Consider the following 23,749-nt stretch of genomic DNA (forward strand, 5'->3'; position numbering starts at 1 on the left):
CCCCCTGGGGCCCTGGGGTGGGTCATTGTGTCCTTAGTGGGAACTGGAGGAGTACCAGCGATTAGAGCTAGAGCTGCAGGGAGTCTCAGCCCTCGATAATTCTCCTTGAGAAGCGAGTTGTGGTGGCCAGGCTATGGGAAAAGGAGCTGGGCAGCGAGGCTTCGGGCCCCACTGTGGTGCTACTGGCAGTCTTGTGTTTCCCGAAACCCAGGTTAGAGCATTCATGACTGGTGACTGGTGACATTTACTTTTGGTTAGATTGGCTAACCTGAACGAAGCAGAGGAGCTACAGGCTGACTTTTCTATTGGTCATTTCTCCTGCTTTGATGAAAGAAAAGGCCTTTGGTACTTTGTTGCCGTTCTATTTTTGAAAAACTGTTCTGGCCTAGAGTTAGTTTTTATTAATGTTCGTTACAGAGGGAAGAGTCTCTGAGGAAGAAAATGCAGGAAATAAATAACCAAAAGGCTAATCACAAAATCGAGGAGTTAGAAAAGACGAAGCAGCATCTTGAACAGAAAATATTCGTCAACAAAAAACGACTAGAAATGGAAACTTTGGCTACAAAGGAGGTAACTTCCTTTTATGGCTCGCTTGCTGCATTCTGAGGAGGAACTGGATTTTGTTTTCGTTTTGAAGTGTAGAGTCTTGACGGGAACGAGCCTCTTCTACGTCCCTGGGTGCGAGTGGCTCTTCTGTGTGAAAGCGTGTGTCCTCCTACTGCCTGCAGCACAGAGATGCCTAGGAAACGGAGCTCCGCGTCGAACTAGCTCCATCCCAGCTTCCCCCCGCCCCCCTCTCTCTTCGTGCACAGTGGTATAAGGGCTTGAACACAGGGCGTGGATGCTCTCCTCCTTGGCTTTTTCTACTCAAGGCTGGTGCTTTACCACTTGAACCATACCTCCACTTCCAACCAACTTTTTGCTAGTTAATTGGAGATAGAAGTCTTATGGACTGTTCTGCCCCTGTTGGCTATTCTCAGATCTCAGCTTCCTGAGTAGCCTGAGCCACTGGGGTCCTGCTCTGGTTTCTCCTCTTGTGTCTTAAGAGGTCCTGATAAATAATGTAAGCAGGGAGTGTGGTGCTGAGGCAGCGGAGGTAGCTGGAGGAAGGCACAGCTCTTGTAAGGGGCACAGAGCAGTGAGCCTGAGCGGGCCCTGGAAGAGCAACAAGCATCTGTTCACAGGATCCTGTGATGCCCCAGTCAGATCTCGTTCAGCATCTCTCAGTACCAGATGCAGTGCAGAGAGCCTGGCTGCTCAGCTCCAGGACAGAGTTGCAGTGAGCTTCTTTAGGAGAAAAACAGAGCTGCTTAAAGCTCGGAAAACAGTTCCTGTTAGTGGGCTACTATGAGTCATTTGTGCCAGCTGGAGTTTTTGTGTGTACTTTGCTTTTTTTTTTTTTTTTTTAATAACAACAGTTGCCATTTATTAAGATCTTACTCTATGTTAACTTTATTTAGCCAACAAATATTCTTGAGAATGTCCTTCTTTTGCTGATTATTCCTCTCCTCCCTCCCCCATTTTCTAAAGGTTCTTTACTTCCTAGGAAAGGGAAGAAAGATGAATCTATGCCATCAAAAGTTTCAAATGTTGGGATGGGGGCTGTGACATCATAGTAAGAAATGTTAGCGTGTCTGTAATTCTAACTTTAGGAGGCTGAGATCTGAGGATCATGATTCAAAGCCAACCCAGGCAAGAAAGTCTTTTTGTTGTTGTTGTTGTTGGTCATGCGGCCTGAACTCTTGGCCTAGGCACTGTCCCTCAGCTCTTCAGCTCAAGGCTAGTAGTGCTCTACCACTTGAGCCACAGCGCCACTTCCAGCTTTCTCTGCTTTTGTGGTGCTAAGGAATCGAACCCAGGGTCTCATGCATGCAAGGCAAGCACTGTACCCACTGAGCCACCTTCCCAGCCCTTTCATGAGATTCTTTATCACCAGTCAACTTGGGGGAAAAAAAATGGAGATGTGGCTCTGTGGTAAAGTGCTAACCTAGAACAGCTCAGGGGCAACAAACCTCCAGACCCTGAGTTTAAGCCCTGTACTGGCACGAAAGGAAGGAAGGAAGGAAGAATGAAAGAAAGAAAGAAAGAAAGAAAGAAAGAAAGAAAGAAAGAAAGAAAGAAAGAAAGAAAGAAAGAAAGAAAGAAGGCTATAGTTGTAGTGAGACTGTTACTAATCAGTTTTAAATTTTTCTTTATGTATACATGTAAGATACACAGCATGGTTTCATGGGAAATATGTAAATAGGAAAAGCAAATTAGCAAATCCATCATCTCAATCTGATTTTGTAACTTTTCTCTCTGCATATCCTCATATGTGTGGATCTATACAAATGATTGAACATCAATTAGGCCCTAGCAGACCACAGCATCCGCCATGCAAAAATTCTGGAAGCTTTAGAAGCTGAGAAGCAAAAAATTGCTAAAGAACTACAAATTCTGCAGCAGAATCAGAGTAATAGGGATAAACTGTTGGCAGGTGAGTATGATTGCTTTAGCATACATTTTTAGAAGTCATTTGTCTTTTTTTTTTTTTTTTTTTAAATTGTATTTTATTTTATTTGAGAACATACTGTACAGAGGGGCTACAATTACATGGGCAGGATAATGCATACATTTCTTACCAAGCATTGCAGCCTCCTCCTTTGTTTACCCTTCACTTCCCTTCCCCGCCTCCCCCCTCCCCCCACCCAATAGTCATTTGTCTTACTTATGATCACTAAAATGTCATTTGCCATTCTATACTAAATATACTTTATTTTAGGTGTTGCTGACTTTTCTGTATGTAAATAAATGTGTGTGGATGTAGAATCTATAGATTGAATGTGTCTCTCAAAATGATAATATATTTCATTTAAGGAAACCAGTAAGTCACCCTTGTGAAAGTATAGAATGGAATAGTCATCACTGGAGACAGAGAAGGGATGGGGGAAGGGAGCAGAGAAATTCCTCAGGATATTTAAGGCTTAGAAAAGGTGATGGGGCTGGGAGAAGGAAGAACTAAGAATAAAGGATGGCTAGGATGTTTGCACATATGGAAAATCATGGTGCATCTCACTGATTTGTACGATTAGTGCATTACTAATTAGGAAAATGAAATTTTAGACAAAATTGTTTTCCTGTTTATTTTCTTTTGTTATTATTTTGTGCTGCTACTGGGGCTTGAACTCAGCGCTTCAGCTCTTGGCTTTTTCCTCCCAAGGCTGATGCTCATCATTTAAGTAACACCTCTACCTCCAGCCTTTTGCTGATTAATTGGAGATAGTCTGCCCAGACTGGCTTCAAACCACTGTCCTCAGATCTCAGCCTCCTGAGTAGCAAGAAATACACCGTGCCTGACCCTATTTTATTTTTTGGTGCCACAATATTTTCTGGAAAAGTTAAAAAGGATTATGTTTCTGTATGAGTAAGACTATCATATACTTAACCTTGATACTTTAAAAAGAAATTAGAAAAATTAAATAGAAGTCAGAAGAAAAATCTTGGATACTATCTGAAAAAAACATTGTCTTTTGTGGCTCCTTGTTATACTAAAGCTTTTCTTTTAGGTATTTTTTGTTGTTTTTTTGTCCATTGTCCCTGAGCTTTTTTTGCTCAAGGCTAGTGCCTTGAGCCACAGCTCTACCTCCAGCTTTTTTGGCGGTTAATTGGAGGTAATAGTCTCACAGACTTTCTTACCTGGGCATGCTTTGAACTGTGAGCCACTGGTGCCCAACTTATACTAAAACTTTTTTTTTTAGTCAAAAGTTTTCTTCCATCTCTTCACCGCATTGGTTTTTGTTTGGTTGCTTGCTTTTGAGACAGGTTCTCACAGTAAAGCCGAGCCTGGTATTGAACTTATGATCTCCTGTCTCTGCCTTCTGAGTGGGAGGATTGTATGCCACACCCACTGGCTGGGGTGTTTTCTTGTCCCAGTGAGCTCTGAAGGGAAACTGCTCAGCCTTCATCATTCTCAGCCAGCGTGTTGGTTAGAACCACTTGTTTGCAGCGGGTGTCTTCTGCGTGTCCACTCACAGTGTGCTTAAATCCTCTCTGTGCTTTTGTGTTAGTTCAGCCCAACTGGAGCTCCCTGAAACTGTCCGTGATGATTCAGGAGGCCAACACTATCAGCAGCAAATTAAAAAAACATTATGCTTTTGGCAGGTGAGTGCTTCATGATAATCTTGATTTTAAAGCAGTTGTTTTAAAATGAGTTGCCTGTATTGGTTTGTTGTTGTGTGTCAGTTTTTCTTTTTTTAATTTCTTTGAAGTCTATCCGCCGTGCCAGCTAGGAAAAAATTGCTACGTGAATCACTATTGACACTTGGAAGTTTAGCCAGGGAATGGGGAGGCCGCAGCCCTAACATCCTAAGTGCATTTATAAAAAGAATTAGTGGAGATGTTTTAGGGATTTACTAATGAATGTGTATGGGGCTGGGGAAGGAAGGGGGTATGTACCTAATATTCAGTCTCCTGAATATTGGGATTACAGTCATATGCTTCTTTAGTTAGTTTACTTTTTTGCTTTTGTATGGTGCAAGGGATTGTACCCAGGTCCTTGCACACGTTAGGCAAGCACTCTAACGACTGAGTTCCATCTCCAGCCCTGTGAACTCACAGTCTCACAGACTTTCCTGCCCAGGCTGGCTTTGAACCATGATCCTCAGATCTCAGCCACCTGAATAGCTGGATTACAGGCATGAGTCACCGGTGCCTGGCTCTGCACTTTTTTAAAGGAATAATATCCTCTCTTAAAATTGAAAAAAATTACCTGTGAAATTATTTTTGACATGAAGGTGCTTTTGTCTAGTATAACTGGACCTGCTTGTTACTACAGTATGAATGCCTAGCAGTGGGGTGATGTAAGGAGCACACTGAGGTTTTATGGAAGTCACGCTTCTTCAGGCGGCTGTCGGTGCGAGCTGGTGGGTGCATCATAGGAAAAATGCTTCTGTTTGAATTTTCTCTCAGACACGATGCATCTGATAAGGGGCGTTCTGACACTTCTGTTCGGGTTCGTGACCTGCGGCTTGGGATCTCGACTGTATGGAGTGTGGAAAAGTTTCAATCTAAACTTGCAGCCATGAAAGAACTTTATGAGGTGTGCAGAATTACTAAAGTCTTTCTAGACTGCTGAATAAAATAAGGCGTTGTATCTTAGTAAAGAAAACTTTCAAAAATAAAAGGCAATCCATCAATGAATTATTCAAGACAATATTAACCATTTTATATATGTATATATTTACTTTTGCTTATAAAAAAGTTTATTGATTATTTTGTGATACTGGAGTTTGTGCCTTGTGCTTGCTAGGCAGGTGCACTACCATTTGAGCCAGGCCTCCAGTCCTGTTTTTAGCTGGTTATTTTCTAGGCTGGTGTAGAATCAAGATACTTCATCTCTTGGCTTGCCAAGTAGCTAGGATTACAAACATGAGTCACCAGGCCCAGTCCTATTGGTCTTAATATAGTTATAATTTATATATGAAGTTATTTTTGTACCTTTTCTTCAGTTTCTGTGTGTGTGGGGGTAGGTGGGGGTAGGTCCTAGGATTTAAATTTCGTGCCTGGTCATTGTCCTTAAGCTTTTAAGTTCATGGCTAGCACTCTACCACTTGAGCCACAACTCTTCCTCCAGCTTTTTTGGTTGTTAATTAGAGATAAGAGTCATGGGTTTTCCTGTCTGTGTTAGCTTTGAACTGTGATCCTTGGATCTCAGCCTAAGTAGCTAGGACTGTGGCACTGGAGTCTAGTTTAGCTTTCTTTCTCTTTTAATTTTTATTTGTATTTTTTTGCCAGTCCTGGGGCTTGAACTCTGGGCCTCAGTTTTGTCTCTTCTTTGAGCTTTTGCTCAAGGTGAGTACTCCACCACTTGAGCCACTGCACCCCTTCCAGCTTTTTTGAGTAGTTTATTGGAGATAAGAGTGTCATGGAGTTTCCTGTCCAGACTGGCTTCAAACCATGATCCTCAGATCTCAGCCTTCTAAGTAGTTAGGATTACAGGCGTGAGCCACTGGGGCCCAGCACCTTTTTTTTTTCTGAGATCCCAGGGCTCAAACCCACAGTCTCACAGCTACGAGGCGCATGCTCTGCCACTGAGTCCCACCTTAGCCCACGTTTCCATCTTCACTTTGTCAGATTAGTCTTTTATTTTTGTTTTATTTTCCCTGTCTCTTCTAAGTTATTATTCTTATTAGCTTTAAACCAAGTATATCCTTTCTGAAGTATGTAATCCTGAACACGGATTATTTATTACGTTTTATCAGGATTGTGATTGTTTTTAATCTGATGTTCTGTAATTTTGCTAATTTTATGTTTGAACGTAGCAACAGAGTTAAGCTTTTTCCTGTAATTGCTAAACTTTTTTTCTCACTGATAACAATGGAAACTGTTTCCTTTCTTTAGAGTAACGGTGTTAGCAGGGGTGACGATGTGTTTTGCGATCCCGAAGATGAGTGGGAGCCTGACATTACGAACACGTCAGTGTCTTCACTTTCTCGAAGGAGGTAAAGATGTGTGTGTTATTCTGGAGGGTGTGTGTGTGTGTAAAACTGTCACATGCATGATGTGTGCACATATATTTATGTACACATAATAAATAGGTCATATTTTATCTAAATATGTAATTCACTGTCATGATGACTGTCTCTGTGACGGGAACCCAGAACTACAAATGGAATAATACATTAGTGATTAAACTATAGCATAGGACATTACAATGTCATGTGATAGAGCACCAAAAGTATTCAATAGTTCATCATCCAAGTTTTTTTTTTTTTGTCGGTCATGGGGCTTAAACTCTGGGGCTGCGACTGTCCCTCAGCTCTTCAGCTCAAGGCTAGCACTCAACCACTTGAGCCACTGTGTCACTTCCAGTTTTCTGAGTGGTTGATTGGAGATAAGAGTCTCATGGACTTTCCTGCCTGGGCTAGCTTTGAACCTCGATCCTCAGATCTCAGCCTCCTGAGTAGCTGGACTTATAAGTGTGAGCCACCAGCACCTGGCTCACCATCCAAGTTTTAAGAGCATCTAAGAGCAGTATAAATTTAATTTCCTATGAAGAAGAAAGAGTATTACTTTAAATTTCTCTTTCGTAAGAACTTGGCATAGCCCGTAATGTTTTACTGTAAGCCATAGAATTTTAAATGTACTCAGGTTAGTGTAAGCACCAGAAAAGAATAAACCATGCTGCTAGAAAACTAATATATTTGCTATCCATTTCTTGTTAACTGAAAGTGTAAGGATTTCTATAGTACAAAGATGGTTTTTAAAGAAATTGTGGTTCTGCTTAGACTGCAGGTGCTCAGACTGTGGTGGTGAAGGGATGGAGAGGTATAGAAAGCCCAGACAGGCCGGGCGCTGGTGGCTCACACCTGTAATCCTAGCTACTCAGGAGGCTGAGATCTAAGGATCGCGGTTCAAAGCCAGCCTGGGCAGGAGAGACCGTGAGACTCCTATCTCCAATAAACCACCAGAAAACCGGAAGTGGCGCTGTAGCTCAAGTGGTAGAGCGCTCGCCTTGAGCTGAAGAGCTGAGGGACAACGCCCAGGCCCAGAGTTCAAGCCCCACGACTGACAAAAAAAAAAAAAGAAAACCCAGACAGTTACGCCCTTTAGTTAGACAAATATTTCTGTGCTGACTACTGTCTGCTGTATCTTGAAAAATAAATAAATAAATGCTTGCTGTCTTCGTAAGCAAGTGTTGAGCAAAGTCGAGGCAGATGCTGTGGACTGAAGCGAGGTGGGCAGGGGGACTGGAGGGAGAAGTGGGTCTGCACTTGGGAGCGACAGGTGCAGGAGGACTTGGGGACCGCTTGTGGGTGGAAGGCGAGGAGGGGCTGGAGGCTATGCCTGGCTTGGGTCAGGCTAGAGGAAGAGGGTGTTTGTTGCCTGAGATGGGGTGAAGCTCACTTTTGAACAGGCTTGAGCTTCCAGGGCATAGCCAGCTGTGTTTCCAAGTCTGGCGCTTTGAAGCAGGGCCTAGGGCGTTTGCAGGATAGAGGGGTCGACACCATTGGCGCATTAGTGGTGGCATCCTCATGATCAGGAACATCTGTTGAGACAGATGTGGGGCAACACCCCTGCCGTCCCATCACGTGGGAGGCAGAGGTAGGAGTATTGAGAGTTCAAGGCCAGCCTGGGCCTGCACAGCAAGACACTGTCTTCAAAAAGAAAAATAACCAGACACAGTGGCTCACACCTGTAATCCTAGCTACCCAGGAGGCTGAGATCTGAGGATCGCAGTTCAAAGCCAACCCAGGCAGGAGTATCTGTGAGACTCTTATCTCCAATTAACCACCAGAAAATCGGAAGTGGCACTGTGGCTCAAGTGGTAGAGCCCTAGCTTTGAGCTAAAGAGCTTGGGGACAGCTCCCAGGCCCAGAGTTCAAGCCCTACAATGGACCAAAAAAATGAAAGAGAAAAAAAAATTATTGAGTGCACGGTAAGCATGGTCTCATTTGGTACGCAGCACAAACCCTTGAACTGGTGCTTCCTTTGCCATTTTGCTGGTGAAGAAACAGCATTTAAAGTCACAAGCTGCTGCTGATAAGGGAAAGAGTTGTTACTAAAAGATGAGCCCACAGCTCCCGGCTTTCTCCCTTGAGCTAATCAGCTATCATCACACCTCCCAGCTACATTGTTTTTCATTCCTTAAAAAAAAAAAAAAAATCCGCTGGGCACCAGTGGCTCACGCCTGTAATCCTACCTATTCAGGAGGCTGAGATCTGAGGATCACAGTTCAAAGCCAGCCTGAGCAGGAAAGTCCATGAAACTCTTATCTACAATAAACCACCAGAAAACTGGAAGTGGTACTGAAGCTCAAGTGGTAGAGTGCTAGCTTTGAGCTGAAGAGCTGAGGGACAGAACCAAGGCCCAGAGTTGAAGCCCCATGACCGGCAAAAAAATAAAAATAAAAAATAAAAAATAAAAAAAGTCATCAGAAGGGGTGGCATTGATCAAGATGCATTGTACTCATAAACTGACACATTGAATTGAAACCCCTTTGTACAACAACTTAAAGATCATTAAAAAAAAAGTTAACAAGAACTATTTATATCAGGAAAGCAAGTTGTATCATTTTGAGCTGCAGTTCAAGATCAGTTTGAGTTATCAAACTTCGTTAGGCCTCTTGTTTCCAACCATGCTTACTTAAATTCATCTTGTATTGTCAAAGAAGTAGAACTGTTAGAGCAAACATTCCTTAGTATTTCTGCTTTACTTACTATGTGCTAAATTGCTAAGCTGCAACCAGAAATCACTAGGACAAGCTGGGTGCTGGTGGCTCACACCTATAATTCTAGCTACTTAGGAGTCTGAGATCTGAGGATTGCAGTTCGAAGCCAGCCGGGCAGGAAAGCCCATGAGACGTATCTCCAGTTAACTGCCAGGAAACTAGCTTTAAGATACTTGAGGCAATCAACAAGGATATAAACTTCTCCAAAATTTAAAACAGACCAACAAACTCAATCCAGAATGATTTACGAATTCCTTTGGATTTTAGGATTTCTAGTTTCTTTCTGTTTGCATTATAAAAAAAATATGAACTTAATGTCCTTAGAATTATTTATCGCAGTATGAGCATTAATAACTAATTGTTCTAGTCAGGCGCTGGGGCTCTTGCTGTAATTTTAGCTAATTAGGAGGCTGAGACCTGAGGATCTCAATTCAGAGTGAACCCATCCAGAAAAGTCCATGAGACTCATCTCCATAATTGGAGCAGCAAAAAAGCTGCAAGTGGAGGTAGGGCACAAGTAGTAGAGTGCCAGCCTGAGCAAGAAGGCCAAGCAAGAAACGGAGGCCCTACGTTCAAGGCCCGTTATTGGCACACACACATACAAAAACATGAACGCATTCTAAAGTTGTGACTATTGAATGTTGCTGATTTACAAGTCTTATTTCCTTAGACTTTTAGTTGAATAAGAAACTAGGAGACTAGTAGAGAATTATAAAATATCACAGAATGTCTTTCAAAATGGTTTCTTAAGAGTTTGAAAGGAAGGGTTTTCATTTGGCTGAGGTTTTTAATTTTTTTTTTAAATAAATGAATTGCTCTTAGTCTGAGACCTTACGTACAAAGTTTCTGCCTTTGAGGAGATTTATGATCGAATTGCAAACTCTGGAGCCTGCGGTGCTGGAAACACCCACAGCCCTTTGTCTGTGGAACGCTTCTGGGCTGTTGTGCAGCGTAGTCTGGGTTTGCTGCCGATAAATTCTGATATGTTGTGGCGAAAATTGAAAGTGAATTTCTGAGGTTATGTAAAAACACTTGGGAAGGACTGTGACAAGCATTTTGTTTATTTGGGTTTAAACTTTAACTAGGAGAGTGTTGGAAGAAACAGTCTTCCTACTTTAACATTCCTTTGGTTTCATGCCTAATTAGAAACCCAGTATTTCAGTTGATGGTTCTCGCTTTCTCTTAACAGTCATAGATCATGTTTGATATCATATGATATCAAATGATAGCACATATCATTTTTTGAGGTGGGAATTTACAGGGGGGAAGTTATATTTGAAACATTTCAGGCTTCTACTGATAGAATACTTTTACCAGTCTTTTAAGCAAATACTGTTTTGCTTTGGAGTGGCCAGTAGTAGAGAAAAGTAAGTATTAGAAAAGATAGCAGCCGGGCGCTAGTGGCTCATGCCTGTAATCCCAGCTACTCAAGAGGCTGAGATCTGAGGATCGCGGTTCAAAGCCAGCCCGGGCAGGAGAGACCGTGAGACTCCTATCTCCAATAACCACCAGAAAACCAGAAGTGGCGCTGTAGCTCAAGTGGTAGAGCACTCGCCTTGAGCTGAAGAGCTGAGGGACAGCGCCCAGGCCCAGAGTTCAAGCCCCACGACCGACCAAAAAAAAAAAGAAAAAAGAAAAAAGAAAAGATAGCAAAAGATCCATTATATTCAGTTTGCTGTTCAAGTAATTTTGGGGGTGGGGAGACCTAATTAACGAGCAGAACTTAGTGTTAAGGAAGCTAGTGCATTAATCCCAGAGGGAAGTAGGCTGTCTTTTCCAGGAGCATGAAGAATAGCCAGTCAATTGGAAAAAGTTATAACTAACCAGGTACCTGTGGCTTGTGCTTATAAGCTTTAACTACTCAGGAGGCTGAGAACTAGAGGATAATGATTTGAGGCCAACCTGGGCAGAGAAGTAGACTAGACTCTGTCTCCAAAATAACCAACAAAAATCATGTCTGGGGATATGGTAGAGTCCCTGAGTTCAATCTCTAGTACCAAAAAAAATTTTTTTTTTAAGAGTAACAGCTTGACAATCAGCGTTCAGTGGAGAGACTTGTCTTTATAGTTCAAGGATAAAGCTTGTGCTAAAAGAACAATTGGAGTCAAGCACTGGTAGCTCAGATCTATATTCCTAGCGACTCAGAAGGTTGAGATCTAAGGATGGAGGTTCAGAGGCTCTCATCCCCAACTGTCCAGAAAGGTGCCAGAATGGAGGCATGGCTCAAGTGGTAGAGGGCCTGCTGAGCCATCAAGCTGAGAGAGAGCAAAATGAATTGAGGGCCTCATGCTCTCACTCTGCTTTTTCATTCATTGCTGGTACTCTACTACTTGAGCCACAGGTCCACTTCTGGCTTTTTGCTGGAGAGAAGAGTCTCATGGACTTAGTCCTTCGTATAAAGCACACACAGACATGTCATCTAGAGAATTTTAAAAATAAACTTTCCTTTCTCTCTCAGTGTCTCTGCCTGCCTGCCTGCCTGTCTGTCTGTCTGTCTGTCTCTCTCCCTCCTTTCCTTTCCTCTCTCCCTTTCCCATCGTTCTGATAGGGTCTTATTACATAGCCTAGGCTGGCTTCAAACTCAGACTCCTCCCACTCAGCCCCCCAGATGCTTGGATTACAGGCCTGTACCACCAGACCCACCTTAAAAGCCAAAGTTTATAAAACATCATTCCCCGTGGCATATAACTACAATGTTTCAGTGTTTGTTCTTCTCAGGAGCAGATGTTTGCTGAAGAACAGGAGGATTTCTGGTTGTCTGCAGGACTTACAAGTCCACCCGACTCCGACTCCGAGTCTGCGCCCTTCCCCGCCGGCAGGTGTGTTATCCCATCCAGTGCTCTGCCGAGGGAGAGACACACCGAGTCCCGCCTCGTCACCTTTCCTGGCCTAGATGTTTCCATCATAAAATGAAGAGGCGGATTGGGTGGTTTCTTTCCTCCTAAAATTCTAGGCTCTGTGATTTATTCCAAACCCTTTTATTAGAGTGGCCACTCAAATGTGGAAGACATTTGTGTTCAGAAATATGGGGGATGTTATTTCTTTGTAAGTGAAAGAGGAACTTGTAGCACGTTTTGTATTGTATACCATGATTTGTATTACGTTGGTGCTTGTAAATGATTAAGATCCCACTGCTAGGTGCAAGAAGCTCACTGCTGTAATCCTAGCTATTAGGGGGCTGAGGTCTTAGGATTGTGGTTCAAAGCCAGCTCGGGCAGGAAAGCTTAGCTTCACTAAGCTACCAAAAATCCTGAAGAAAGCTGAGGCTCAAGTGGTAGAGCACTAGCCTTGAGCAAAAAGCAGTTCAGGGACAACACCCAGGACAGACACACACACACACACACACACACACACACACACACACACACACACACACACACACACACACACACACACACACACACACACACACACACACACACACACACACACACACACACACACACACACACACACACACACACACACACACACACACACACACGTTCAGGGACAACACCCAGGACAGACAGACACACACACACACACACACACACACACACACACACACACACACACACACACTACTTTCACGGGAACATAATGCCACACTCCTATAGTCTGAGCTGCTTAGGAGGCTGAGGCAGGGCATCACTTGAGCATAGGAGTTAATGGCCAAATCAGACACTATGGCAAGACTCCATCCCAAAGAAAGAGCTTCTTATCAGCTAGCAGTGGATTACTCTAATGATTATGACTCACACAACAACCTGATTAAAACATAATGTTGAATGAAAAGAAAAAGAGGAGGAGGAGGGAGGGGCAAGTTCTTTAAGTCCATTTATACAGTTATGAATAATCAGTTAACTATTCTAGAAGACTAAAGTCAAACCATACCCCATCATAGTAATACTAAGTCACAGTCAGCCTATTTATCACTTTGGGTTTCTTAGCTTTTCTTTTTTTCTCCTAAATTAAACTCTGATTTTGTTCTAGACCTATTAGGCCCCTCTACCTGCCTCCCTTTTAGTATTTAGTTAGTTAGTGAGTTAGTCTTGGGGTTTGAACTCAGGGCCTAGGCACTGTCTCTGAGCTTCTTTTGCTCAAGTCTAGTACTCTACCACTTGGGCCACAGCACCACTTCTGTTTTTTTTCCTGTATGTGGTACTGAGGAATCAAACCCAGGGATTCAAGCATGCTAGGCAAGCACTCTACCACTGAGCCACATTCCCAGCCCCTGCCTCCCTTTTAGTTTGCTTCTTCTATCATCTGGGCTGGCCCAGGAAACAAATCCTGTGCATTTCTGGAGAGTTGTTATCTTTGTTGGTTGGTCCTCCCAGATAAAGTTCTCTCTTGAAGATCTCAATGAGTTCTTTCAAGCATTCACATTTCCTTCTGGGCTGGATAGTGCTCTGTCTGGAAGGTGTCTCCCAGTGACACACTGCATTAACTATGGATAGGCAGCTTGCTCTGGCCTGTCTTGATTGTGGGATGCCACTAGAAGAAATTTCTATATGGAGATATTTTGTTTTATATACTTTTAGATAGTGCATTGTGTCCTGCTTTTTTCCCATTTCTGGTTTCATTTTATATAATTGCCATTATTTTAGTAGTTTACAGTTCTTCAGGTGTTAGACGAAATTAATCCCTTCCAAAAGGAAATGAAGAAGAGAGTAAGTCAGGTCCTAGTGAGTCATGCCTATAAATCCTAGCTATCAAGAGGCTGAATTCTGAGGAGTGAGGTTCAAATCCAACCTGGGCAGAACTATCTGGAAGACAGTAAATCAGGAACAAGCTCGAACTGGAGGTATGGCTCAAGGGTAGCTAATTTGAACAGAAAGCCTGGAGCTCAGAAAAGGAGCCTAAACCGCTGGGTATTGGGGTTTTCTCGTCACCTCTGTTGTGGTGGAGAAGCTACTAAACCTGTGGACTGCAGCTGCTAGGGGTGAATTCATTCCTGCATGGAATCGTTTCCTGGGTCTGGCGTGTAGAAGCTATTGAAGTAAGCATGAGCTCCTTTGAAGCTTTATGGCTGGTGATTCTATAATGCTCCCGCATTCACAGGTTGGAAGGTATGGTGTGTGACAACGAGGCATACACCGGCTGTTTTCTGTTTGTGCAGGTTTAATGGAGAGATCAAACAGCATCTGCTCTCATTCAACAGAATCACTTCTTCCTGGAATTTGCAAAGAACTGATTGGCTCGTCGATAGATTTTCTTGGACAGAATTATGATGAAGAAAAATCTATAGCAGATAGCCTGATGAGTAATCTGCTGAAAATCTATACTGTGCTGCTCGCCATTTCTAAAGCCCATGAAGAGCAGGACGAGGAGAGTCAGGAGAACTGTAAGACACTGCCCCCACCCCTCACTCCACCGCCCCCTCCACCTCAGGGCCATTGTTTTCTGTGTTGTGTTGTGTTGTGGTTGGAGTGATATTTGACACTGGTGGCAAACAGTTTTTGACTATGCTTAAATGTTTTCACGGTAATCATGTGTCCAGTCTTTTTGTGTGTGTGCTAGTCCTGAGGCTTGAACTCAGGGCCTGGGCATTGTCCCTGAGCTGCTTTTGCTCAAGGCTAGCACTCTACCACTTGAGCTACAGTGCCACTTCGGGCTTTTTCTGTTTATATGGTACTGAGGAATCGAACCCAGGGCTTCATGCATGCTAAGCAAGCACTCTACCACTAAGACACATTTCCAGCCATGTGGAATCTTTCATTTGGAGATTATTTCTTTCACTAAATTTCTTTTTAACAATTTTTTATCTTGTTTATTTGTTCCCTTTTTATTATCTTTAAGCAGTCGTACAAAGGGGTTCCTGTTGAACATGGCAGTATGTGCACACAGTGCACCTAGATCACTGTTATTTCCTTGTTCTTTCAAAGTGTTCTCTCTGGATCGAGCAGCGCAGTCCCTGGCTGTACAGATCACGTGTGCTTTCGATCAGCTTGTGGGTTTACTCAAACACTGGTGGAATGAGTGTCTACCTTGTCCCAGCATAGCCAGGCTTGAAGATGAACTGAGACAAGAAATGAAAGCGCTGGGGGGCTACCTGCAGTTATTTCTTCAGGTAAATTCATTTCTTTCCATCTTTTTTTCTTAGGAGGAGGGGAGGAGGGGGCAGGAGTGGGATCAAAATTCAAGACCCTGCACTTGCCGCTTGAACCATGCCTCCCAGCCTGAAAATTGAGTTCTTATTTGAAGAATCTAATCGTTGGGTATTTATTCACTTTCCATTACCTGTATCTTTACCTAAATTAGAACTGTGGGCTTTTCAGATGTGCTTTCTATCTTGTCTTAAAATTAGATAAAATTCAGTGGCTCATGCCTGTAATCCTAGCTACTCAGGAGGCTGCGATCTGAGGATCATGGTTCAAAGCTAGCTGGGCAGGAAAGTCTGTGAGACTCTTATCTCCAATAAAACACCAGAAAACTGGAAGCAGCACTGTGGTTCCAGTGGTAGAGCACTAGCCTTGAGCTGAAGAGCTGAGGGTCAGCTCCTGGGCCCAGAGTTCAAGCCCCAGGAGTGCCTACCCCCCCCCCAAAAAAAAAGAGTGTCTGCCTGTGCCCACCTGTGCTCCTCATGGTCCGTGGACTGAGAAGGAAGAGGGGCAACGGGTCTCATCCTGTGACCGAGGACCATCGGTGTGGGATGAACTTTAAATTCACACTGGATGAAGGCTCGCTTGGATGTGGATCTTGAGGAAGCACAGGGTTGTAGGGCGGGATGGGTCATGCGCAGATGTGGTCACAGATAAAGAAGACGTTCTTGCAGCTAGACCCACCAAACAAAAGGGAGGACTGGCTGGAGGGCTGGAAGCAGAGGGGCCTGGCCGGCTCAGGCCTGCAGAAGCACCGAGCTGCAGCATGCTCTGTGGTAGAAAGGAGAGGAGGTGTGTTTGGTTGGCTCTCAGGTTTTAGAGGCAGTGCGGGATGGTGGGGGGGGGGGGGGGCCACAGTGGTGGTGGTAGGGAAATACCATGGGCTGTCGGTATCCATGCTAACTTAGTCTGTGTCCTTGGGTGAACTGCTTCACTTCTTGATTCTTCTTTTCTTACCTGGAAAATAAGACTAATGATATAACCAAGAGAAGGTTGCTGTGATTGCCAAATAAAATAATGTTTTCACAAAGGACTGGCTAGAGTTACTGTGTGTAGCTGCTTTTCTTTTCATTTTCTAGGACACACACTCTGTACCCAGCTTCCAGGTTTTACCACATAGCCCTCTCCTTCTCCTTTTCTTCTGAGAAAAGAAAGTATATTTGTTCATCATCATTAGATGGTTAGCAGGACAGGAAAAGATCAAAGGTCAAAGAGCCGGGGGTGGGCAGGGTCATTACTCAGTTTTGTCTATCTAGTTAAATTTCCCACTTGGCTTGTATCTCCTGTTCCTATGTAAGCTCCTGAAGGTAGACACTGTTTTGTATGCTGCCATCTTTCATAGCTATAGGGCTCCGTGTTTTCTGGCTTGAGCATGTGTATGAAACGTGGTCACTGTATCAGTGAATGTGTATTTATTTCCTTCACCGTGTTCATCTGTCTCTTTGATTCTTTTGTGGTACTGGGGACCAGACGTGCTGAGCACGTGTTCTACCCTGAGCTTCCCCACCAGCCCTCACTGGCTTTGCTCTGTTCCCCTTTGTAAGCTCACGTATCGGATACACTGGCCCGTTTTTATCTTTCAGGGATGCTGTTCAGATATTTCATCCATGGTAAAAGAGGCCCAAAGGAAAGTGAAGCAGGTTATTCAGCAAGCTGTGAAATATGTGGGGCAGTTAGCCATCCTGAAAGGGAGCAAGCTGTGTTTCCTGGACAACAGGGACAATCAGACTACCGGTGTCCAGGTAACTTAATAGAGGTTAGTTCTGCAAGACCTCATGGGGGAACATTAGAGACTTCTGTAACATGTCACTAAACTCGGCTTCATTTCCCAAAGTAACTTGTACTTTCAATAATTGGACAATAAGGTTTAAAATAGTCTCAATGTAAGTGGGTTAAAATAATTGCAAACACATACATTTTGCAAACCATTAAAATCCTTTTGACGCTAGACATTGTGGCATACACCAGGAATCCCAGCACTCAGGAGGCAGAGGCCAGAGGATCACAAGTTCAAGTCCAGCCTGCACTACCTAATGAGAATCTGCCTCCAAAAAAAGAGAACAATCCTTTGAGGTCCTTGATTTGATGATTTCTGTCCACTACAGGAGCCTCTCACCCAGCCCAGTACATGAAAAACTAAGTTTAGAAATTTGTGATTCTAGAAAATGTCCCTAGCTTTAATTACACAGACCAAGAAAATGAGTTAATGCTTAAAATCACTCCTAGGGAGAATTCATGGATGCTGTTTGTGATGGTGTGGGCTCAGGAATGAAGATCCTGTTAGACTCTGGACTGGAAAAAGCAGAAGAACTTGAACAAGAACTCTCGAGGCAGTGGGCACAGCATGAGGTGCGTCCTGGGTAGTTCATTGCAGAGCACAGCTCAGCACAGTGCATTCCACTTTCACAAACGGATACATTTTAGTTTGCTCTATTTCTGTGTGTGTGTGTATGTATGTGTGTGTGTGTGTGTGAAGATTTGGGTCTCCGTCTCTCTCTCCCTCCTTTCCTTCCCTTCCTTCCCCTTCCTTTCCCTCCTTCCCTCCCTCCCTTCCTTCCTAACAAATCTGAGTTAGTCTTGGGTACTCTGTGGGTACTTCAACAGAATCCCCTGGCAGAAATGAAGCTGCTCCTTAGGGGGCAGCACTGAGCAATACACGAGCAAAGGTTTAGGGTTCAGACTGGGCTTCCGCCATCCTTCTGAGTCTCAGGGGTTAGGACCCAGGATGTAACCTTAATGGGCAATAGTACATGCATCAAATAGTGAAATGTCTGTGAAGTTCTCAGAGCGTCTAATGTTTGGTATGTCAGTTTCCTCACTTCCTTCCATGGAAAGTTTTGCTAATTTGATCCTGTTAATATTTAAGTAAAAGGCAAATCTTGTTATCCCAGACATCTAAGAGTATGTTTATTGGAGAAATCAGCATACAAATTATTTTTGAAAGAGATTCCACTTATATGATTTAGATACCCTAAAGCTACTTATTTACAATCCCAGAGACAGAACTTCAGTCTGCTGGCTTTGCAGACTAGAACTTTCTCTATTGGATTCCCATGCAATTCTAGGATTTTTATGTTTCTAAATAATGATTTGCATTATAAAATATTTATTCTCTGTAGGTCACTAAGCAGATGAAAGCTAGTGCCGTGGGACTGATCAGATCTCTTGGAGACACCTTCTCTGAATGGAAAACAGTAAGAGAAGATCTAAGTTGCTTTTTAAATTCCATTTACTGTATTTTATCATTTCACTTCAATTAATAACATATTTATTTCACTTTTTTATGTTTAGTCAAAGAAAACTCTTCTATACATGTTTAACTGAAGCACCTTTGCTAGTCTGTAGCTACTTTGCAGATATCATAACTTACTAGTTTTAGTAATAGACACAAGGTTGAGTAGGAATTTGTTAATACAGTGTCCTTACATTTGTTTCTTAGAACTACTGGATTAGTATCTGTTAGCTTTTGTGCTTAATACTCAGCTCAAAGATTTAAAACCCAACTAAATAAGACAAATTACCTTATTCCCATGTCTCAGGTAGATAGAAAAATATAAACTAGTTATGTGTTTAAACTAGTGTTTAAAAGGAGAGTAACTCGCTGGGAAGGTAGCTTAGTGGTAGAGTGTTTGCCTAGCATGCATGAAGCCCTGGGTTCAATTCCTCAGTACCACATACACAGAAAAAGCCAGAAGTAGAGCTGTGGCTCAAGTGGTAGAGTGCTAGTCTTGAGCCAAAGAAGCTCAGGGACAGTGCCCAGGCCCTGAGTTCAAGCCCCAGGACTGGCAAAATAAATAAAATTAAAAATTTTAAAAAGCCAGGGGTTGGTGGTTTACGCCTGTAATCCTAGCTACTCAGGAGGCTGAGATTTGAAGATTGCATTTCAAAGCCAGCCCAGGCAGGAAAGTCTGTGAGACTCTTATCTCTAGTAAACTATTCAGAAAACCGGAAGTGGTGCTGTGGTTCAAGTGGTAGAGTGCTCGCCTTGAGCTACAGAGCTGAGGGTCAGCACCCAGGCCCAGAGTTCAAGCCCCAAGACTGACAAAAAATAAAAATAAAACAATAAAAGGAGAGTAATGACTGGAGGCGTGGCTGAGTGCCTGACTAGCAGATGAAAGGCCTTGAGTTCAAACCCCAGGTCCCCCCACCCTGCCCCAGAAAGAAACTTCTTTCTTTTTTTTAAATATCATTAAACACTTGTACAAAGAGGTTACAGTGATTTTTTTTTTTTTTTTTTTTTGTCCAGTCCTGGGGCTTGAGCTCAGGGCCTGGGCACTCTCCCTGAGTTTCTTTGTGCTCAAAGCTAGTGTGCTACCACTTAAGCCACAGCCCCACTTCTGGCATTTTCTGAGTAGATTATTGGAAATAAGAGACTTATAAGCCAGGCTCTGGTGGCTCAAGCCTGTAATCCTAGCTACTTAGGAGGCTGAAATATGAGGATTATGGCTCAAAGCCAGTCAGAGCAGGAAAGTCCATGAGACTCTTATCTCCAATAAACCACTAGAAAACTGCAAGTGGCACTGTGGCTCACGTGGTAGAGTGCTTGGCTTGAGCTTGAGAGACAGCGCCCAAGTCCAGAGTTCAAGCTCCACGACCAACAACAACAACAAAAAAATCGTACAGACTTTCCTGACCTGGCTGGCTCTGAAACATGATCCTCAGATCTCAACCTCCTCAGTAGCTAGGATTATAGGCATGAGCTAGTACAATGTATCTTGATCTTTATCATTCCTTCCATTGTTCTCCCCATCCCCCCTCCCATCCCTAACCCCAAGTTATATAGTTCAATTATTACTTATATACATTGAATATAATGGGCGAAGAGACTTATTTCTGATGGAGCCTTTAGTGGAATTAGGGGGAAAAAAGCAATTTTTTAGTTAAATATGATAAATGGGAGGTGCTATAAAACTGAATTTTTTAATTAAATAAGTTTATCTTTTATGGTAACAGATAAGTTCATGCAAGTTGCTTTATTCCATTGTCATAGTAGGACAATAAGACTTTGTTTTAAAATTCATTGCAAATTGTATCTTTTTAAAGATAATTATGTTAGTAATTAACTTTGGTCTTACGGAAGTCGAGTTAAGCATTGGTTTGGAAATGACTGTTTATTAAAAATAAGTTCCTGACAATTAAAAATCATCTTGATAAAGTTTATTGCCAAGTAGCCTATTTTGTGTACTTTTTAAATCTTAACTTGATTCACACAGAAAAGTTTCAGAGCTCCAGGACAAGAAGATTGTAGATTCCAAAACTGCAAGAAGATGGTTCATCTTGCCCCCGAATTATTGAAGTTAACACACTGCTTAGAGAAAACCATTCAAATGGTGATTTCTGCACTGAGAGGTATGCACAATAAATGGAGTGTGCACCAAGCAGTCTGCAGAGGAAGGGTCCTGAGCCAGCTCTCCTTTTCCCTCCTGGCTAACATCGTAACTAACTCCCTCCTCCCCCCCCATGCTTCCTCTTTGACAGTAGTTTCATCTACAGGAACTTGATTCTGCCTAATATGTCTGGATGTTTTTCTGTGAACATAGCTAGAAAAGCCAGGTGCATGCTGGGTATTGGCAGCATTCATGCCTATAATCCTAACTACTCACATCATGCTTCCTGGCCAGCCTGGGCAGGAAGAGTCCATAAGACTCTTCTATCCCATTAACCACCAAAAAGCCAGAAGTGGATCTGTGGCTCAAATGGTAGAGTGTTAGGCTTGAGCAGAAAAAAGCTAAGGGACCCCTCCTAAGCCCTGAGTTCAACCCTCCTACCAGCACTAGAAAAACAAAGCACTTGCCTAGTGGATAAACACTACAGTTTAATAATTTTAAATAGTCTGGAATTGTATTTTGGGGTTTGTTTTGTTTTTGGTCCTCTTCCTGGGGCTTTTGGCTTTTTTGGCTCTTTAACTCAAGGCTGGCGCTCTACCAATGAAACACAGCTTCCCCTCTGGGTTTTTCCTGGTTTATTGGGGGTAAGGGTCTCTCTCTCACTTTGCTAATTGGGCTGGCTTCAAACAGAGATCCTCAGATAATCAGTTTCCTGAGTAGCTAGGATCAGCACCTGATTAGAGTTGTGTTGACGTAAAAGTTACCTGATTAGAACTGTCCCCCTCCCCTCGTGCCCAGGAGGCCCAGGAGACGCCCATCCCCTGAGAAGCCTCGTGGAAGATTTCTGCAGCGTGGCCGGCCGCGTGCACTGCGGCCTGGGTGAGCTCTCGCCTCCTGTCCTTGCAGCCACGACGGAGACACCGGGAGCCGGCCTGGGGGACCTCGAGTCTCTCGCTAAGTCACTGCTCTTATGTTTCGAATCTGAAGAGAGACTCGATTTGTCCAAAGCCTGGAAATCTCACAATCAGAGCGGCGGCGGCGGCGGCGGCGAAGCTGCTCCACCGTGCAGGCCGGGCCACAGCAGAGGCGTCCCCAAGCATGTCTACCAGCTGCACGCTGAACCCCCAGAACTGAGCGCAGAGTGGGGCCCACCCGGGGGGATCCAGTGGGTGTGAAAACCCGGTGGCCCGCCGGGAGAGGCAGGACACGAGCAGGAAAAGGAGGGGAAATCAGCCCAAGGAAAAGGATGGAGTGTAAATATCTCGGAGAAGCCCACGTCTCTGCGCCGCCCCACACTGCGTGTGCACATCAGCATTATGGGAGCCGCTCTGCCAGCTTCCGTGTGCCAGAAACCCGCGGTTTCTCCGCACAGTGCAAATGAGGTGGTGGCTGCATCTCTAGCTGCGTCTCCTCATCTGTGTGCTCCAGCTGCTCCATCCGTCTGTCCAGACGGCTCTTTCCCCGAGAAGGGAAATCAGAACAATCAGTTGACTTTACCTTTCTGTTTCTCTTCCCTGCTACTAGCCTGGGGGAGCTGCCCAGGGAAATGGCCTAATTTGCATTAGTAAATCCAAAATTTGTTTTTTCCTGAAGGGTTTACTGAGTGGCCATTTTGAATAATATGCATGCTCGAGGTATGCCTCCTGTTCCTCCCGTGATGTAAGTAACTCCCTAAATTAGAGCCTGGTGATCCAGTGGTGCTGTGCTCACTGGCTTAGTACTCCACTGCATTACCCATGGTCCTTAGAGGGGCTATCGGCAGCCCCAAGCCCATGTCAGAGACAGGTGGCTGTTCCTTTCCTTGCTTTGCTAAAGGTCTAATGAAAGTGCTGGCACGTGATTGGATGGAGAGGAAAGATGCTTATATTTCTCAGCTTTAAAAGCGCTTTACAATCTGGATCATATTCTGCTTGATGTTACCTAAAGAAAGCAGTTTGACATTTTTAACCCCTAGACTACGTGTAACTCCAAAACAGATGTAATAACTGCTTAGCAGGGCATGCCTGTGCAGCATCTGAGAGCAGTGGTTTTTAGTACCCTTGTCACTGGCGGGTGCTGTGTGGACATTCGGCATAAGGAAGGGGGTGGTCGTGAGTAGCATGAGTAAAACAGGACGACGCGTGGGCCCCTGGTCAGGCAGGGAGAGTAAGACAAGGCAGGTTGTAGTCAAAGCAACATGCGCGAACCACGCCGTCTTCAGATGCTTGAAGGTGGTGTCGCGTGCAAATCGGTGTTCATATTCTTTCTGGCGCCTGAGCTTGTGTTCTCGAGAAGGTCTCGGGCATCAGTAGCACTTCCACTGTCAAGTCTGATGAACTGGAGATGGGTGGGTAAGGACTTTTCCTGGAGGCTGAACGTTCTCGAAGAATGCCTAACGTATCAGCATAGTAGTTTTTGTCTTGATACCTGGTGTTTCATCTTTAGTTCTGCTTTTTAAACACACGACCGTCATTAGAAACTTGTTTAGCATCTTTGTACACTTTTGTATATTTATATTTATTCTAAATAAACTTGTTATACTGTATTTGAATGAATGGTAAAAAAATATTTGCTGTTAGAATCATGTGCATTGAAAAGAAGTGTTTCAGAGAGCATGTCTTTAATAAATTTTGTCAGCTGCACAATTGTCTCTTCGTTTTCATTTTTTTTTCCCCCTAGGGCTTGACCTCAGGGCCTCAGATTCTCACTCAGCTTTCTTGGCCAACATTCTACCACTTGAGCTATGCCTTCAGCCCACCTTTTTGCTGTTTACTTTGAAGAAAAGAGACTCAGACTTTTCTGCCTGAGCTGTGAGCCACAATCCTCTGGATCTCAGCTAGGATTACAGGCGTGAGCCACTGGACCCAGCAAGTTTTTTGTTATTAATTTTTTTTCATTTATTCCTGACTCAAAAATAGCTGTCATATCTGTGGCTTGTTAATAGCTCTTCTGGTGCTGCAAATCAAATAATCAGAAAGCACTAAACAAATATTAAAATTTCTATGATAACTACTTTATTTTTCTTGCTTTTTCTTTTGTCTTGGTGTTGGAGACTGAATCCAGGCTCGCTGCCACTGCGCTATCCGCCTGCCCCTACTTAGTTTTCCATCTTGCTCTGACTCTCTTGAGTTGGTTTTGCCTGGAATGGAGTC

At 43.6% G+C, this 23,749-nt stretch overlaps 1 protein-coding gene across 1 annotated transcript in view; it reads left to right on the plus strand.

Annotated features, from left to right (window-relative positions):
- Window positions 1-23,177, plus strand: part of Kif14 (kinesin family member 14) — a 47,182-nt gene extending 24,005 nt beyond the window's left edge. The window contains exons 18-30 of the mRNA XM_070041871.1: window positions 418-570; window positions 2,350-2,476; window positions 4,047-4,140; window positions 4,948-5,077; window positions 6,379-6,479; window positions 11,927-12,027; window positions 14,310-14,534; window positions 15,076-15,260; window positions 16,875-17,033; window positions 17,518-17,640; window positions 18,411-18,485; window positions 20,505-20,640; window positions 21,417-23,177. Coding sequence (XP_069897972.1) covers window positions 418-570; window positions 2,350-2,476; window positions 4,047-4,140; window positions 4,948-5,077; window positions 6,379-6,479; window positions 11,927-12,027; window positions 14,310-14,534; window positions 15,076-15,260; window positions 16,875-17,033; window positions 17,518-17,640; window positions 18,411-18,485; window positions 20,505-20,640; window positions 21,417-21,793 — 1,986 coding nt within the window. The 3' untranslated portion in view covers window positions 21,794-23,177. The remainder of the gene's footprint in view (window positions 1-417; window positions 571-2,349; window positions 2,477-4,046; window positions 4,141-4,947; window positions 5,078-6,378; window positions 6,480-11,926; window positions 12,028-14,309; window positions 14,535-15,075; window positions 15,261-16,874; window positions 17,034-17,517; window positions 17,641-18,410; window positions 18,486-20,504; window positions 20,641-21,416) is intronic.
- The last annotated feature ends 572 nt before the right edge of the window (window positions 23,178-23,749 follow it).

The sequence above is a fragment of the Dipodomys merriami genome, unplaced genomic scaffold, assembly GCF_024711535.1.
Source record: "Dipodomys merriami isolate MVZ:Mamm:240054 unplaced genomic scaffold, mDipMer1.0.p SCAF_31, whole genome shotgun sequence".
NCBI lineage: Eukaryota > Metazoa > Chordata > Mammalia > Rodentia > Heteromyidae > Dipodomys > Dipodomys merriami.